Source organism: Asterias amurensis, chromosome 15 (assembly GCF_032118995.1).
Source record: "Asterias amurensis chromosome 15, ASM3211899v1".
In the NCBI taxonomy this organism is placed as follows: domain Eukaryota; kingdom Metazoa; phylum Echinodermata; class Asteroidea; order Forcipulatida; family Asteriidae; genus Asterias; species Asterias amurensis.
The window spans coordinates 1516228-1532584 of NC_092662.1; the positions used below are offsets into that span (position 1 = coordinate 1516228).

The 16357-nt window shown below is 38.0% G+C and overlaps 2 protein-coding genes across 2 annotated transcripts; one reads left to right on the forward strand and one right to left on the reverse strand.

The window, feature by feature from the left end:
- The first annotated feature begins 76 nt into the window (after positions 1-76).
- LOC139947995 (angiotensin-converting enzyme 2-like) lies at positions 77-6614 on the forward strand. The gene is made up of 13 exons (XM_071945940.1): positions 77-390; positions 1079-1234; positions 1574-1667; positions 1802-1945; positions 2292-2477; positions 2967-3064; positions 3266-3438; positions 3824-4062; positions 4477-4621; positions 5113-5211; positions 5603-5725; positions 5884-6053; positions 6475-6614. Exons 1-13 carry the CDS (start codon positions 178-180, stop codon positions 6564-6566), a joined length of 1932 nt encoding a protein of 643 aa, XP_071802041.1. The 5' UTR covers positions 77-177; the 3' UTR covers positions 6567-6614.
- On the reverse strand, positions 6253-16256 carry LOC139947993 (glomulin-like). Its single transcript, XM_071945937.1, has 15 exons — positions 16220-16256; positions 15297-15428; positions 14587-14706; positions 14134-14227; positions 13291-13544; positions 13015-13058; positions 12623-12803; positions 12044-12291; positions 11643-11727; positions 11221-11355; positions 10540-10698; positions 9953-10062; positions 9328-9515; positions 9062-9147; positions 6253-8153 (listed from the first exon to the last, which is right to left on the reverse strand). The coding sequence occupies exons 1-15, from the start codon at positions 16244-16246 to the stop codon at positions 8067-8069; spliced, it is 1950 nt and encodes a 649-aa protein (XP_071802038.1). The 5' UTR covers positions 16247-16256; the 3' UTR covers positions 6253-8066.
- Positions 16257-16357: the final 101 nt, after the last annotated feature.

Here is a 16357-nt window from a genome sequence, read left to right on the forward strand (position 1 = left end):
TGTGTGGTAGCTACAGTTATAGTGGCATTTTGACCTTTGGGGTGTAGTGTGCGAGTGCTGTGAGCATTGGTAGAAAGACTATACCACGCGCAGGTGTACGGTATACTGCCAAGCTCTAAAATACCATCCTTTCAGAATCCAAGTCCAAAGGTAACCATTCCTTTAGCAGTGAGCAAGATGTTCTTCAAGAGCTCAACAACTTGTCTTCTGTTTCTTAGCTCAGTCTGTGTCCAGATCCACATTTCACATGAGGAGCTGAGTACGGACGTGGACGAGGCCAGAGAGTTTTTGGCAAACTATGGAGCCACGGCTAAGGTGGTGTACTTTGCAAGTAATCTGGCTAGCTGGTCATACTCTACTAACATCACCGATTATAACCAGCAAAAAGATGTATGTATTCTTATTAATTCGTTCAAAATGCGTTTTTTTTTTACAGATCATAGAGTGTCCCTTGCTGTACTATAAGATCATGAAACCATTGATAAATGTTCATAAAAGAGTTATGTAGAGCTTTGATTCCTGGTCGGGGTTGACTGACAGGCACGATTTTAGATACAAATCTGACATTAGAGATCGCACTGGCTGATTTTTATAAACTTTTCATATTATATAAAAACTTGTTCAGCTGCTTTGTACCTCTTGAATGCATGCATGACATAGTTTCCAATTTGACCAGGGGTGGATTTCACAAAGGTAGTCCTAACTTAGGACTTGTCCTAGGCAATGCTAAGAGATAGGACCAGTCCTAAGTTAGGACCAGTAACTCATCCTAACTTAGGACCAGTCTTATCTCTTAGCATTGCCTAGGACTAGTCCTATAAGTTAGGACTACCTTTGTGAAATCCACCCAGTCTTGCCTATCAGAAAGTTCATGGAATGCAAGGTCATGTTGACCTATTCAGTCTTGGTTGGCAAACTGGTTTATGGGCAGTTGTGGTTGTGTCGGTGTGTGCCAGTGCATTATCAATCAGGAAAATAGGTGGGATAGCTAGTTCGCACTTATTAATCTTCATATACACCATGTACTGAGTTGATGGGTTTTAAATGAGAAAATAAATTGGTCGGGTTAATTTTTCAGTTGGAAGCCGGACTAGTCGCAGCTGCCTTCGACAGGGAAGCCTATGAGAACGCCACCAAATTTGACGAGACAGGTTTTCCAGATGACATCAAGAGACAACTTCAGAAACTCAAAGACATAGGATCTGCTGCATTGGAGCCTAGCAAAGTTGAAAGGGTAAGATATTGCATTAACTATGTGGGTTTTTGTATACTTCTGTTTTCATCTCCTATTAAAATTGTGATCAGAACCCGGGACTAACTTTCAGGGTCCGGGCAGGCATTATTTCCACACAAAAAGGATTTCCCCTCCCATAATATGGGAGGGGTTGTGTCAAGGGCAAAAGAGCAAGGTCACTTGACTTTATGCGGACAAATAAGTGAAACTCAAGTCCAATAAAAACGGATAAGACAAAGTGGGGCAATTTCAACTGGTGTTGTTTCACTTCTCAAAAAATTGCTTCAACTGTACCGTAATTTAGTGTTCACTTTCTCAATGGTATCTTTCTTTTTATAGTACAATGAATTGACCAGCACCATGTCTGGGAATTACGCCTCTGCTTCGGTATGCCGACCGGATAATTCAAATGAATGTCTACAGATCGAACCTGGTAAGCCCGCAGTAACTATACTTCCTCTATATTATTGTTATTTCCCTATAATTTAACAACAATGGGTCACAATAATTTGGAACTTTCCATAACACGTGTTTTTAAATTGTAACTGCATGATGCTTTCTTATCAGGTTTGGGTAAAGTCATGGCTACCTCTGAAGACTGGGAAGAGCTATTGTGGGCCTGGCAAGGATTCCGAGATGAAGTCGGGATACCAAACAAACCACTCTACAAGGAATATGTGGCACTTGCCAATGAAGCTTCTCGTCTCAACGGTACGTTAAGGCCGCGTCCAAAATGGCCGTTATGGCTACGGCTACGGTTGCTCAGGATGTATATATATAGCCCTGACGGCCCTTATACTTTCGTATTATACTACAGTATCTGTGTATAGAGGAAGAGTCATATAATAGGACTCGAAGTAAAGGAAGTCATCAGAAATGTTCACTCTTAATATGAAGAGCATCATCAGACCCGAAATTTATTATAGTGATCTCTGGTGCTGTTTTGGGGGCAACGATGACACTAAATATCCCCCGGGAAAGTAAGGTATCTTGCAATGATATAATTGATTTATGCACACAATTTCGATTTACTAAAATAATGTGTATTTCATTCTAGGTTTTTCTGACAAGGGCGATTACTGGAGATCTGAGTACGGGGGTGATACCATTGCGCAGGCGTATGAGCTTTATAATCAGATCCTACCATTATACAAGCAGCTTCATGCCTACGTCAGACGCATCATGAATACCAAACACAGCGATCACGTGGATCTAACTGGACGTATCCCAGGCAACCTACTCGGTGGATATGGCTAACATTTTTATTTTCATCATAAAGAACATAATATTTTTAACCTTGAATAGTTTATTTAAGTGAATGTACTATGCGTGTAAAGTAAAAGATGTCCAATAATCCATCTCAGTTGAAGCATTTCAACGAACTAAATAAAATGATTCGTTGTGCTATCTTGTGCAATAATGTATCATTGCTGCACAAAGTATACCGTAACCGGTATTAATCTAACCTATTTAGGTTCCCGATAGGCGACATTTTTCAAGCAACAACTGGGTTCGGCTTTGAGCCGTATAACGAGCCTTTTCTCGCAAGGTATTTTAATGTTAAAATCTTGACAAGTCACGCGGAAATTATGTTCTGAATAAACGAAATCACAAACGGGGAATATTTCCTTTAGCCTTTTATGTGTCATTTACAATCCATCTTGCGTTTTATTTTATTATGGGCACTTTTGTGAACTATTGTTTGAAGTGGACTAATCTGTTTTGTTCACAGGAGACATGTGGGGTCGCTTCTGGGGCAACATCTACAGCCAAGTTGTTCCTTATCCGGATGCCCCAAATATTGACGCCACGGACTCCCTTAGGGCAAAGGTAGTGATTGTAGTATTATAATAATACCCTCTTGGGATAGGTTCCAATAAGAGTATGGTAAGACCCCAATTAAGATATATAAAATGAGCGATAAAGTCTTCACATTTTGCTGGCTGTTCGTTACAACGGGAAGTCATTCTATAGCTGAAGTTAGGCTTAAACGCAAAAGGACAGTAAAATGTTTTTTCTTTTTCTTTTTAGAATATCACTCCACTCCAGATGTTTCAAATGGGCGATGACTTCTTTGCTTCTTGCGGATTGTCGAGAGTTAATGACAAATTCTGGATTAATTCCATGATCGAAAAGCCAACAGACGGCCGGCAAGTCGTGTGCCACCCATCAGCCTGGGATATGCAGAGTGGCGATGATTTTAGGCAAGTAACCGGGCATTTGTAATACCGGTTCACCCGCAAACTATTCGAAATGAACAATTAAAGGTCCTCGGACAAGAAATCTACAAACTCCCCGGTTTTGTCCCGGTGGGGTGAGTCATCATCTGACCCTAAAAAGGAAAGATGGGACTTTGACTCAAATTCGTAATTTTGACCCATTTTTTGTCCATTTCACATATTGACGGGTTACACTGACCCAGTATTGGGTCACACCCCATGGTACCCAGATACGCGTCAGTCTGACCCGAATTGTTTTAGAGTTAATAAATGAATAAAAAGTGTCAAAACACTGACCATATTGGCCTAAAAGTGTAACTCTAAAAGGATAACCTTTGTAAAGGATTTTCATTTTTCTTGTTCAGTATAGGATCAAGATGTGTACAGAGGTTACAATGGAGTATTTTCAAATCATCCACCATGAGCTTGGTCACACTCAGTATGACATGCAGTATAATCATCTCCCTTTCTTGTTCCATGACGGAGCAAACGGGGCCTTCCACGAGGCCGTGGGCGAAGTGATGTCATTGTCCGTTTCCACGCCTGCGCACTTGTCCCATCCGGATATCGATCTCTTGGACACCGCATCAGGGACTGATTTTGGCGAAGGTAAAAGTTATTTAAAACCAATGTGTGTTAGCACGTTAATTATGTAGGCCTACTTTCCAAATAAAAGCTCTCACGAAAAAAATAAGAGTGCAACAAAAACCCTCGCCTACGGCTCGGGCCTTTATCACACGACCGCCACCCTGCCGGTTTTAAACGGCCGTTTAAGGATCGTCACTACCCTTTTATTTCCCTTATTTACTGTTTACGGTGTTAAATTTGCATCGGGGAAAAAATGCTTTGTTTTAGGCCCTACCCACGCGTGTTTGAGTTTGTAAGGCATCCATTTCATAATAACATTAACGAGATATACTTTTGTTTATGATATTAAATAAGTATTTTATGTTGTCAGAATTTTAAAGTTGAAATAAAACACTACCGAAAACCTCCTTTCCAAATCATTGTATAACCTTTTAGAGACGGATATCAACTTTCTACTGAAGACAGCGTTGAATACAATTGGTACCCTGCCCTTCAGCCTCGCTTTGTCGCAATGGCGATGGGATGTATTCGCTGGTAACGTCACTGAGGATAAATGGATGGAAAGATGGTGGCAACTCAAGTGAGTTGAGTGTTCTGATCTTCTTGAATGTTCTTATATTAAGTAAAATCATTCGGTCCGTAATATAGCGATTTCCCTCGACATGGCACTGTGTGTTTGAGGAAAATAACAAAATAGGTTTTTGCTAATAAAACAGTTGCTTGCAGTGTGGGGCCTACGCACTTGTCCGCCATAATACATTAACTGACATAAACTGACAAACCAAACTGAAGTTTGGGATCGACCGGCTATCTGGGTCACAATAAAATAGTGGGGGGAAAACGGTTACACATTTTTGCATAACATCGATTTACAACAAAATTAGTTAAACGCTGACAATAAAACGGGAAATTAGTTTAAATTACTTCTCATCAAATATTTCAGGGATGTAAAGGGATGTTTTGTTTTATTATCATCGTTATTTACCGTGGAGGTTTTATGTTAATGTTTTGTTCTATAACCAATTCTGTAATTTCCTTAAAGCCTCTTGGTTATTATGTTTCATTATCCAGGCAGGACCTTAGTGGTGTACAGGCTCCAGTGACACGGACAGAGAATGACTTCGATCCGGGTGCAATGCACCACTTTCTGGTCGATTACCCGTTCATTGGGTAAAACAGCAGTTAATGTTTTATTAAATAATAATTTGGATGAAATATTGGCAGACCTCAAATCTTAAAACCCTCCCAATTTTGGCAGAGCCTTCTGACCTCCCCTAAGTTCAATCATCCAAAAGGGGTTAGGTTGGTTTGTTAAATGTCTGCGAGTGCACGAATATGGTGCATAAACACCATTGAAGGTTTTCTTCATTCGATTTTCTCAAACACTAACATCTGCCTAACTTATCAATACTAAGTTAGTACTACAGGAATATCTAAGGTTTGTTTCTACCATTACAGTGTGGGGGAATATAACGGGGTAAATGTTTCATGATTCTGTAAAACGTTTGGAACTAAAAGTGGGTGAATTTTTATGAATGTCATTTTCTTCTTTTCTTAAAAGCTATTTCATCCGTACGATCATCCAGTTCCAGTTCCAGAAAGCATTGTGTGACGCAGCGGGACATACGGGACCTCTACATCGATGTGACTTCTACAAGTCGCAGGAGGCAGGCCAGAAACTCAAGTAAACCATCATTATTTTCCCCCACATTTCCAAATATTCTAATCATTCAGTCTTTGACCTGTCCATGGAATATAATAACTTGTATTTGGTTGTTATTTTGTGTTGGGTTTAAATATTTATCAGCTTCAAAATAAACGATTTTTAATAATTATTTTCAGAGCTATGCTGAGTTTGGGATCAAGCAAGCCCTGGCCAGATGCAATGGAAGCCATTACAGGTCAAAGGTTAATGAAAGCAGACGCCATCAACGCCTACTTTGCGCCATTGAAGACATGGCTCGAAGAGACCAACGAGAAGAACGGAGAGAAAATTGGATGGGAGACTCAGGGTAAGTTGTTAATCAATCCCTTTAATTTTCAAGACGTTACAATGTTTTTGCGGAAAAGTTTCCGTATGGCGCCACCACTTTTTCATTCGAAATAAAATAAAATAAAATAATATAGTATCTAATTTACCTGATTGATATATCCCTTTTTGTAAAAATGAGTGAAAAAGTGGTGGCGCCATACGGAAAGTTATCCGTTTTTGCTTTCATTTTGCTAGCCCTAGTAGGACGAAAATCTCATAACAGACGAGTCAAACCTGGGCTAGGGTTTTGCTATCATGTGAAAACTACCACAGTGTCAAATGTTTTTATTGTTTTTACGACTTCAATTGTTAAAAGCAAATGCAACCGTCCACGTGCACAGATTATTATTCAAATCGTTCGTTCAAACCGTCAATGCTTTGTACTCTGTTGGTTTTCACAGATCCTGGTACGGATTCAGCTAATTCCATAGCGACGATGTCGCTGATTTTGCTGCTACTGTGTCTGGTAGCTTCACGGTCCATCCGAATGTAGTTGGTATATACTCAATGGAAATATCGGGGTCGGTCCTTAGATTTAACATAGGTCATAGAGGTACTCTGATAAAATCTTCGATGTTTACCGAAACAAGTTCGGTGAGCCAGCATTCCCAGCAAACACTCTTCCATTTAAATGTAAGAACTTATATTAAGTCTTTAATTTACAAACAACTATTAAACTTGAAGCAGACATAACGGGTCGAACAAAGAGAACATGACTAGTAAAGGAAACATGATACTGATATTAAAGGTGAATGTATTTTATTCAAAATTAAAAAGGGAAGTACTTATATTTTTAAACTGTTCACTGTCCAATTCGATCAGCACACTCTATTCGACTTGGAAAAAAGGCGATCCTGCACAAGGGGGTCGATTCAAAAGCTTAGATTCATTTTAACCTGTGTACAAATCTTAATTGCTGAGCAAAGTGTGACATCACAATAAAAATAACTTTGTGGTGATATTGTCCACCCAACATAACAAACTTATTTTGTTGCCCATTTTTTTCTGGCGCTTTTTTGTTTTATACTCGAAAGAATTTATTTTTTAAAGATATAATGTGATGAAATGATCGATTTTCAAGGACTTGCCTCGTAACCACTGAATAATTATAACTGTGTTATTCACTAGACATTAGCTTGATTAAAAAGTTTTTATTACAGGTAGGCCTAAATGGATTAGAACACTGGTGTTGCGACATCGTAGCTTAGAATTTAAATGTATTTGACAAGATTGGTAATGACATGGCTGTTTAAAGGAAGGTACACGTTTGGTACTTGTCAAAGACCAGTCTTCTCACTTGGTGTTTCCCAACAGAAGCATAAAATAACAAACCTGTGAAAATGTAATGTAAATTGGTCATCGAAGTTGCGAGAAAATGATGAAAGAAAAAACACCCTTGTTGGACGAATTTGTGTGCTTTCAGATAGGACTAAAAGACTTCTAGCTAGAAGTCTTTTAATATTTTCGTGGGAGAAATTACCTCTTTCTCAAAATCAATGCTACTTCAGAGGGAGCCGTTTCTCACAATGTTTTATCCTATCAACAGCTCTCCAATGCTCATTACCAAGTCAGTTTTTAAGTTATATTTGTTTTGAGTAATTACCAAACATGTACCTTCCCTTTAACTTTAGTTTGGAGGCTTGCCATTTGTAAAGGTTATAATAGAACCATGAGGGAAATATTTCCCTCTAAAATGAAGTCATATTCGAAATATTCGAGAAATCTGTATCTTTAAGTTACCTTTAAGTTTAAACTGAACATAACGGATTATACAATGATTTTCTGCGATGCTTTGAATTGCATTGTAAAATATTTCAGTTTCGCATGTGATGGCTGAATCTGCAAACCATGTCCTTTCGTAATAATAACTTTGGTTGGTAACAAGTTTCCCCCAGAGAAAATTATAAATATGATATACCGTATCCTTGGCAACAGATTTTGAACTGTCCATATCACCTCTTGATGAACCTGTACAGGTAGCGCCCTCTATAGGTCACCTTTTGCCAGATGATATGATCTCGCCAATTCTACCAAGAATGCTGGCAAGGAGGTCAAATGTGTACTTGGCAGACTGGAGGACCTAAGAAAAAGTTAAATTAAATTATTACTTGAGAAAATAAAGTTAGCTGTTGCAAACTGCTTATCAACCAAAATGACCTCAGTACAAAAGCAAACAATATAACTTATAAGACACAAAAAACCATAAATTGATTTCGTTGCGGTACCTGCTGCGGTACCCGCTGCCAAAACATGGATTCGAACTGCCTCTAGCTACCGGGCAACCTCGGTAGTCTAGTTCGTAAGACAATGCTCTAGAATTGCAAGGGTCGTGGGTTCGAATCCCACCCGAGTAACATGCCTGTGATATTTTTTCACAGGACTCGGGAAAGTACTGAATATACAGTGCTAACAAACATCGGTGTATGGGTAAACAAACAAAATTAATAATAATTTTATGGTATTAGTTTTAGTAGGATTTGAAATTTTGCATGGTGTAAGTACAAGTAGGTGATGTTTGCCGTAGACCATGTGTAAATATCTTTTTCAGCTTTAAAACATATTATTCAATAATGGATTTTATATAACACAAAATAATACTGTGTCTTTATTGAATGTTAACTTTGATACGTTTTTAAAACCATACCAAATTCTTATATAGCGTACAATCTATCTTCAAGGTATTCAAGGGCTTAGTATACATATACATTTATAAAGAAAGATAGGTTATGGAAGTTATTATTTCTGAGACTCAATTAGTAGCACCTTATACGGGGTTGTGACGTGCAGCTGCAGCCCGTTCAGCAGCCACATCCAGGATGGAGTAAACCCCTTCTCTTTCCGATAAGTGCAATGGGTTCTTTTGTATCATGAGAACAACTGAAATAATAGTGCCTAGGTTTAAATTGTGAAACACTTTTTTGTTTTTCTAAACCGTAAGACGATACACAGGACACTTAAGAGTGCACGCCAAGTAAGTTAAATGCCTACCTTGTATTGCTCTGCAGGGGGCATCTGAGGTAGATCCTGACCTCCAACATTTAGTTTCACTGTCATCTGTTTTTTCTCTGATACAGCTGTAATCAGAAACACATTTGTTGATCAGGAATGCTATATGAAACCATGGAGGTAGAATTAGAAGTGGGGGTCGTTCCTACTTCTTCAAATTCTACCTCCAGGATGTAACCTTGTTAGGGTTAGGGTTGGTCCAAACAATTGAATACAAACTAGACTTGTACAGTCTAATGAGAGCCTACCTTGTACTTCCGCCTGAGTTGCTTTCATCTTAAGATCATAATGAGCCTTGGACATATCTAGGCATGTATGAAGAGGTTGGAGGTAGGTGGTCTGTAGCCAGTCTACCCGGGACCAGATTCCTGTTGCATTCTTATCTGGTGTGTCTCGTAGAAACAAGTAGCGAAGGAAATTCAAGGCGCCCATATGCCTACAAACAAATCAGAAGGAAACATTTTTATCTGAAGAGCTCGCATGTCATTAATTGAAAGCGACCTCTCTGAATCCATCAAAATTTGTTTTTGTGATATTGAACTCAAAAGATGAAACAAAATACACTATGTATTATTTTAAAAGAGCAGCCATTTTGATTTATTAAACTTTAACCATGTCTGATATATTGGCATCAGCAGTGGCTTTGGCTAGAACATGTAGTAACACAATAAACTCCTACTCTTCATTGTAGTCATTACAACCAAAAGACGTAGCCGCAGCCGCAGCCATTGTTATTTGAATTAGTAGTTAGTACAACTCCATAAAATTAAATAATCTTTTTGAGGAAATCCTGTGAATTTGAACGTCTTTACTGTCTGAATATAATCCCGGTTTTCAAATAATGAAAACAATCTACAAGTGTTGTGTACTTACTTGTCTGCTTCATGCAGTAAATCCGACTGGATTCCTTCGTCCAACTTGAAGATGATTGTGAACAACTTATGAATGTGGCATCCACCAAACCATTCATTGCTCGATTCACTCTGAAATGAAACCATGTTACTGTTACTCACAACTGCAAGATGGACCACAATTATGTACAATAATTTTCAAAGATTTGCCATCTTATATGGAGAGGTTTGCGCTAACACCATGTAATGACTATCTCTGAATGAGTTGGGGCGGTTCTGAAAAGAACCGTTGGTTTCAACGTGATGTTTCAATCAGTATGCTCTGATTGTCTTCTGGAGAAACCAATTGACAAAATAAATAAATCCAACCAAAAATTAATGTATAAAAAATGAGGCTGGGAAGAAAAAACATCATGATCATCTTGTGTACTAGAAACCTGACTAGGATTGATATATGTAGGTTTACATTTTCTGATTATTGATAGCTGTACAAGAGAATGTACGTATATATGAATGATGTCCATTCAGTTTGGCAGCTCATATTTGTATACAATAAATTTCTATAAGTCAAGAGGATTTAAAGTACTGACTTCCAGTAATTATTTGTACCTGCAATGAGCAGTGGACATAATCTTTGATTTTCCCGATGAGCATTCCTCGTACACCTGAATGTTCGGAGCTTAGCAGGAGGGATCGTAGTATGTGGTAACGACCTTTCCAATTGAAACAATCGATGTAGGAAGGCAGGATGGAGACGGCTTTTCTTCTCTGATGAAAACAAGATGAAGGGTAAGAATGAGGTTTTAAAAGAGAATTGTTAAATCTCTGACGAAACTTTGCATGTTTCTTCTGCAAATAGATATTTGACATTAACCAATTTCCCCAACATTATTTAATATTATTTTGAGATATAGATTTAGAGTGAACATAATATGTATTTTGTTTGAGTAATGAACAGAAACAAAAATTGCAAAATAACCTTCTGGGTTATACTGAGCCAACTTCTCATTTCACGATGAATGACTAGAACAAAATATTGTCGTCAATTACTGAATCACAATTTATTGATTTGTGTTCAATTCATAATAATAGATGTTAAATCAATGTTTGTAAAAGAGAGATTGGCTATTGCTATCTTGGTGTTTATATCCCCTTGTGTGAGCTTTGCCAAGTTCCCTCGTTGAAAAATTATAAAAACAAGCAAACAAACAAACACTGTCTGATGAAACACCTGTTGTTTAAACACCTGTTGTTTAAACACCTGTTGTTTAAACACCTGTAAATACTTACAATTGACTTTGAAGGGCACATGACCATGATTTGTACTAAACACTGTGGGACCAGTAGCAAGTTCTGCCTTGTGTCAATGAGGCTGGAATCCAGTGATTGATCATCTAGCCTCTTCACCAGCGACGCAAGAAGCTCCTACACCAAAATAAATTTGCAAGTTTGTAAATGTTGCATACTAAGAAAACAATATATGTCAAGACTCATAATTCGGCTAAACATCAATATTGATATCTCTGAAACAACTTTGAACTTGGTTTGCAGATGGAAAAAATTGACTTAGGTTTTTCTCCCACATCTAAAGCTGAAACTTCCTTCCTTGTCTGCCCTCCACAGGCTTCTTAGCTAGTATAGTGAATAAGTTTGCTTTTTGAGAATCCTTGACTTCAATGAAATGAAAGATTTATCAGACAGTAAATACTTACAAGGCCCTTAAAGATAATAGATTCCTCCGGTCGTCTCAGCATTCCCTCAACATATGGCATTATCATCTCCAGCATATAGACTGCACTGCAGAGAAACAACATAGAATTCATCAATCAACAGTTCACAGAATGTGAATATGAGGGCACAGAAAAAGATCAACAACTGCAGAATTTTGAAGTTAGAATTTGAAACTTTGCATGGTGGAAGTATAACTAAGAGATTTTGCAGTAACACCATGTGGAGTCGTGTTTGTTCTGAAAAGTACCGGTGGTTAACGACCAAGGATATGCAAACCACCGCTTCTTTTCAGAACCAACACTACTCAAAAAGAGATATCCACATGATGTTACTTCAAACCTCCTTCATTTTTAAAAGTTATTAGAGTAGATTGATTTCATACCTGTATATACTTGGCATACGGTTTGTCTCATATCCCTCTACTAGGAGTATATAAGCAAAGCAGCCAAGACCAAGAACAGGGAGTGTCTTAACTTCCTCCTCCTCTTCCTCCCCATCATCCTGATCATCTTGCTTTTTCTTCTTTGCTTTTCTTAGATGCTGCTCTTCTAATGTGTCTAGATTCAGAGCATGTTGGTTGGCGTATAGAAGCAGGCTCATGAAACTACATCCCATGGAATCTAAAAAGAACTGTTCAACATTGATTGCTATTTGAGAAGTTGCCATCCATGCTATCTTTCTACTCATACACAAGGTCGGTGTACACATTCTTAGTGAATATCCTTAGGTCAGAATATCATCCGAGTTTATTAACCAGTGTCCAGTTTGATAGAGTTGTTTAAGCAAAAACTATATTGCTTAAACCATTTCTGCTAAACAAAAGATTGCCCATGTCCGAGCTATGGCTACTGCTTGTATACACGAGCAGTATAAATTGTATGTTATATACATTGTGCAATGTTGTTACCCCCAGTTTTACAAAGTAGGCAATAATTTACGCCCTTTGTTCCAAGTAACTCACCATACACTGTTCAGCAGAGGTCTTGCTTATTGAGTGCTCCTCATTTCTGAGTGCAAGTCTTTCTCGAGCTTCTTCATCCATTCCTTCCAATTCCTTCATTTCCTCTTTCTCATCTTCATCTGCATCATCACTGTACTTGAACTCCATCTCAACGAGAGGATGCTCAAGAAGATTCAACACACTGTCAACAACAAAAATCCTTTGAAATGTTTTTCTTTTTATAGAAGATACCCAATTGTTTCGTACTATAGAAACATCTCCTGCAAGTTTTACGGAAACACAATCTTGGGGTCAACAAGTGTTTAGAGACTGATCGACCACATTGAGAGAATATTTCACAAGAAATTTGAAAAGCCAGCTTTTAATAGATTTTTTTTTTTTTTTACACTCACAATTTCATTATCTCTGTTCTTGTGCCTTCAATTTCAGTAATTTCCTGAAAAGAAAAAAACAATTTTTTAGAAAATATATAAATTGGCAAACACAACATTAGCACACTCAAAAGCTTTTTGTTTAAAGTCAGCTCTGGGGTCTTTACAGCTATTTCCCTGTGGGTCTGCTTCTGGTCTTTCTTTGGCCTTCCCTAGGATCAACCCTTGGGTCTGCCAAGGGGTTTGTTGAGGGTTCTGTCAAGGGGTTTGTTGAAGATTCTGACAAGCCATTCTCACCTTTATAGTGTACCTTTCAATTTCCTCCTTGTCAAACACCTGCTGAACATCCCAAACTATTGGCGTAAGGAATTCCAACAGCGCCACCAAGGTTGTCTCAACCTTTGAGAAGTCTGGATCTTGGCTTAGTAGTCTCCTCTCCATTACACCCATTCCACTGACGCTGGGTACCTTCAGGACCTCCATATGGGTATACAGGGTGGATAGTAACTGCTTGTAGTACAGAGGTTTGGACAGGCCAAGACGTCTCATAACTTCAAAAGTGAAAATACAAAAAAAATTGTATAATTATTTTGTTTGCCTTTAGAGTGACTACTTCAATCACCTCAACAAGAATGTTAAATTTAGCCTTCTTTGACAACGGAAAAGCACTGACAATACAAACTGTCTGAAAAGATTTACAAATAAACTTACTGCAACATTCACTTTTGCAAATTATTACTTACAATTCAATATAATATTCACTCTTTTAACCCTCCAATTGTTTGACTGTTAAATACCATCCACTATAGTTCTTTAAAATAGATAATTTATTAAATCAATTGATGAATGTATCTACACAGTTTACACATTTACACAGTAAATTCTGTACACAATTGTGCCACCATGCACAGCCTGTAGAGTTGAATGGTTTAACCACTTCCTCCATGGTTTAACAGTGGAGGAGCTATTCAGATTCTGAACTAAGAACACTGAGCTATGCAGAATTGAAATTCAAAAGCTCCAAACACAGCCAGCCTTGTAATGGATGCCTAGGGGCAAAACAACTGCTATTGCCATTGTGTTGGTACGGTTATATTTTAGTCAGTTTGCTGGGCTTAAAAGGAGGGTTGGGTAAGTTACCTGTCTGCAATGGTCTCAAGAAATCAACAACAGTGTCTAGGAATCGATTCACCTGTTCCAACAATCCAATGAACATCTCTTTGGGACTACCAAGCTGTACGGGGGAAAATAAATCAAAACAAATAACAACTTTGAATGTCATTTGGAGAAGCAAAGTTGTTTACATTGTATAGAACCGAAACTCACACAGTTTCAGCAGTTTCCGCGAAGGGCAGGTACAGCCTAAAGTTGTCTAAGTCCTTGCTCACCCTTTCTTATTCATCCAAACAATTAGTGAACAAGAAACTCACAGAAATTCATGTCAAAATTAAGGCTTCCAAGACAATATGATTCGCACTTGTATAACTCAATTTCCATCAGCAACACCCTAAGCTGCACTGGGCTAACATAATCACAGGAGTTTAAAGATTCACAACAATTATGACTTGCTGGACATCTTATGATTTACAATACCTCTGCAAGACGGGTGATTATCTCAATGCAGTTTCTATACATCTCATCATTCTGTTCTTTCTCAGATAGATGAGGACAAACAAGAGGTAGAAGATCCCACGCTATGTACTCCACCAAACCCTGGAGATCAAGGAATCATTGAAACTTTTATGTACAAAACCAATACAAAAGTTCAACAAGATTAATGATTTAATCTATGTTCAATTTGCATCAGGGTTAAAGAATATTCATTTTGTATTTTACCCATTGTACACTGTTGTGTTTTAGCAATGTGTACTCAGTACTTACCCAAGTTCTGTGGGAAAAAATTAATGATGCATCGAGATAAAGAATTTTATTTGAATCTGCCATTGCAGCGATGTTTATTAGTTAAGCGCTGTACACTCAGTACTTTCCCGAGTCCTGTGAAAAAAATCCACAGGCATATCGCTTGGGCCCCTAGTTGGGGACTCAAACCACGACCTATGTCAGGCTGGAGCAGATGTCTTACCTAGTATTCAAACTGCCTCTAGCCACCGGGCCAGCTCAGTGGTCTAGCTGTAAGGACATCAGATTCATAGCAACCATATGCCTGTGAATAGTTTTCACATGACGCAGGGAAAGTATCAAGTATACAGTGGTACATGCTGTGAAGGTCAAAACTCAAAATAGGAAGACAAAGGAGCCAAGTATAAACAAATTACTTTCTTACAAATACAGAGTGTACTGACCTTAAATTCTTCATCACAGATGATATCCTTGAGTTGATTAGAATTTCCTTGATCCATACACTCCTTGACGGACGATAAGACGATGAATGTGTCTTCATGGCGGCTTTTCAACGACTGCACAGACAACCCTCTCTAGAAAGTGACAAAAAACAAAACATCATTTTACTCCACGTGGAATTGTTATAATGCATGGGCTCCATGAGTGCAACATTCCTTTCAACAGAATAAAACCAAAACTAAGAAGTAAGATAATAATCTTCTTACAATACTCTTATGTTTAAATTGTTTCAGTTTCTTAAACTTAAAATATCCTCTAGAGTCCAAGAGTTGTCCACAAAAAACAAGGATGCTAAAAGAAATCAAAATAAATTTTCAATTTTGTTTTAGTAAAGCTTTACTTTCTTTTCTTTTACTAAAAAAGTATATATAAACATGTATAGGGCTTAACTGATGTATGCCGATTTATTAATGTTCTAATCTAATAGTGTCCGAGTCTGACTGCTAAATCAAACTGAAACTGAGTTTTTAAAGTAAAGTTTTAATAGTTTTACTTTCTTTTCTTTACTAAATTCTCAAAAATTATAAATAGTTATATTAATGTTCTTGTCTTGTGTCTGACTGCTAGTGCTATGTATTGTTATTAATGTCTATGAAAATCTAGTAGTACTAACACAACAGCACAGTTTGATGATTATAAATATAATGCATATCCGTTCTTTGGTGGATGCTGTATGGTATGGTATGGTAAAACAAATGTATTCGTCCGTCCGGAATCTAGGCAACATATCTATTTTAGTGCTATACACAATGAGATGAGAGCGATGGTTACAACTTGAATAACTCTACATCACTTGATTAATTATGCCACTTTGTAATAGAAAATACCAAACAGCGATCCGTTAAATAACGTCAAAATAACTTACGAAACCTTCAACGGAATCCGTCAACATGTTGACAATTGTAGTTGTACGCAATTAAGTCAATTGAGGGCGCCCTTCTCAGATTTTTAGAGGCTGTTGGAGCAGCTGTCACGAGCTGAGCGCACCGGGGGTGACCCCGCC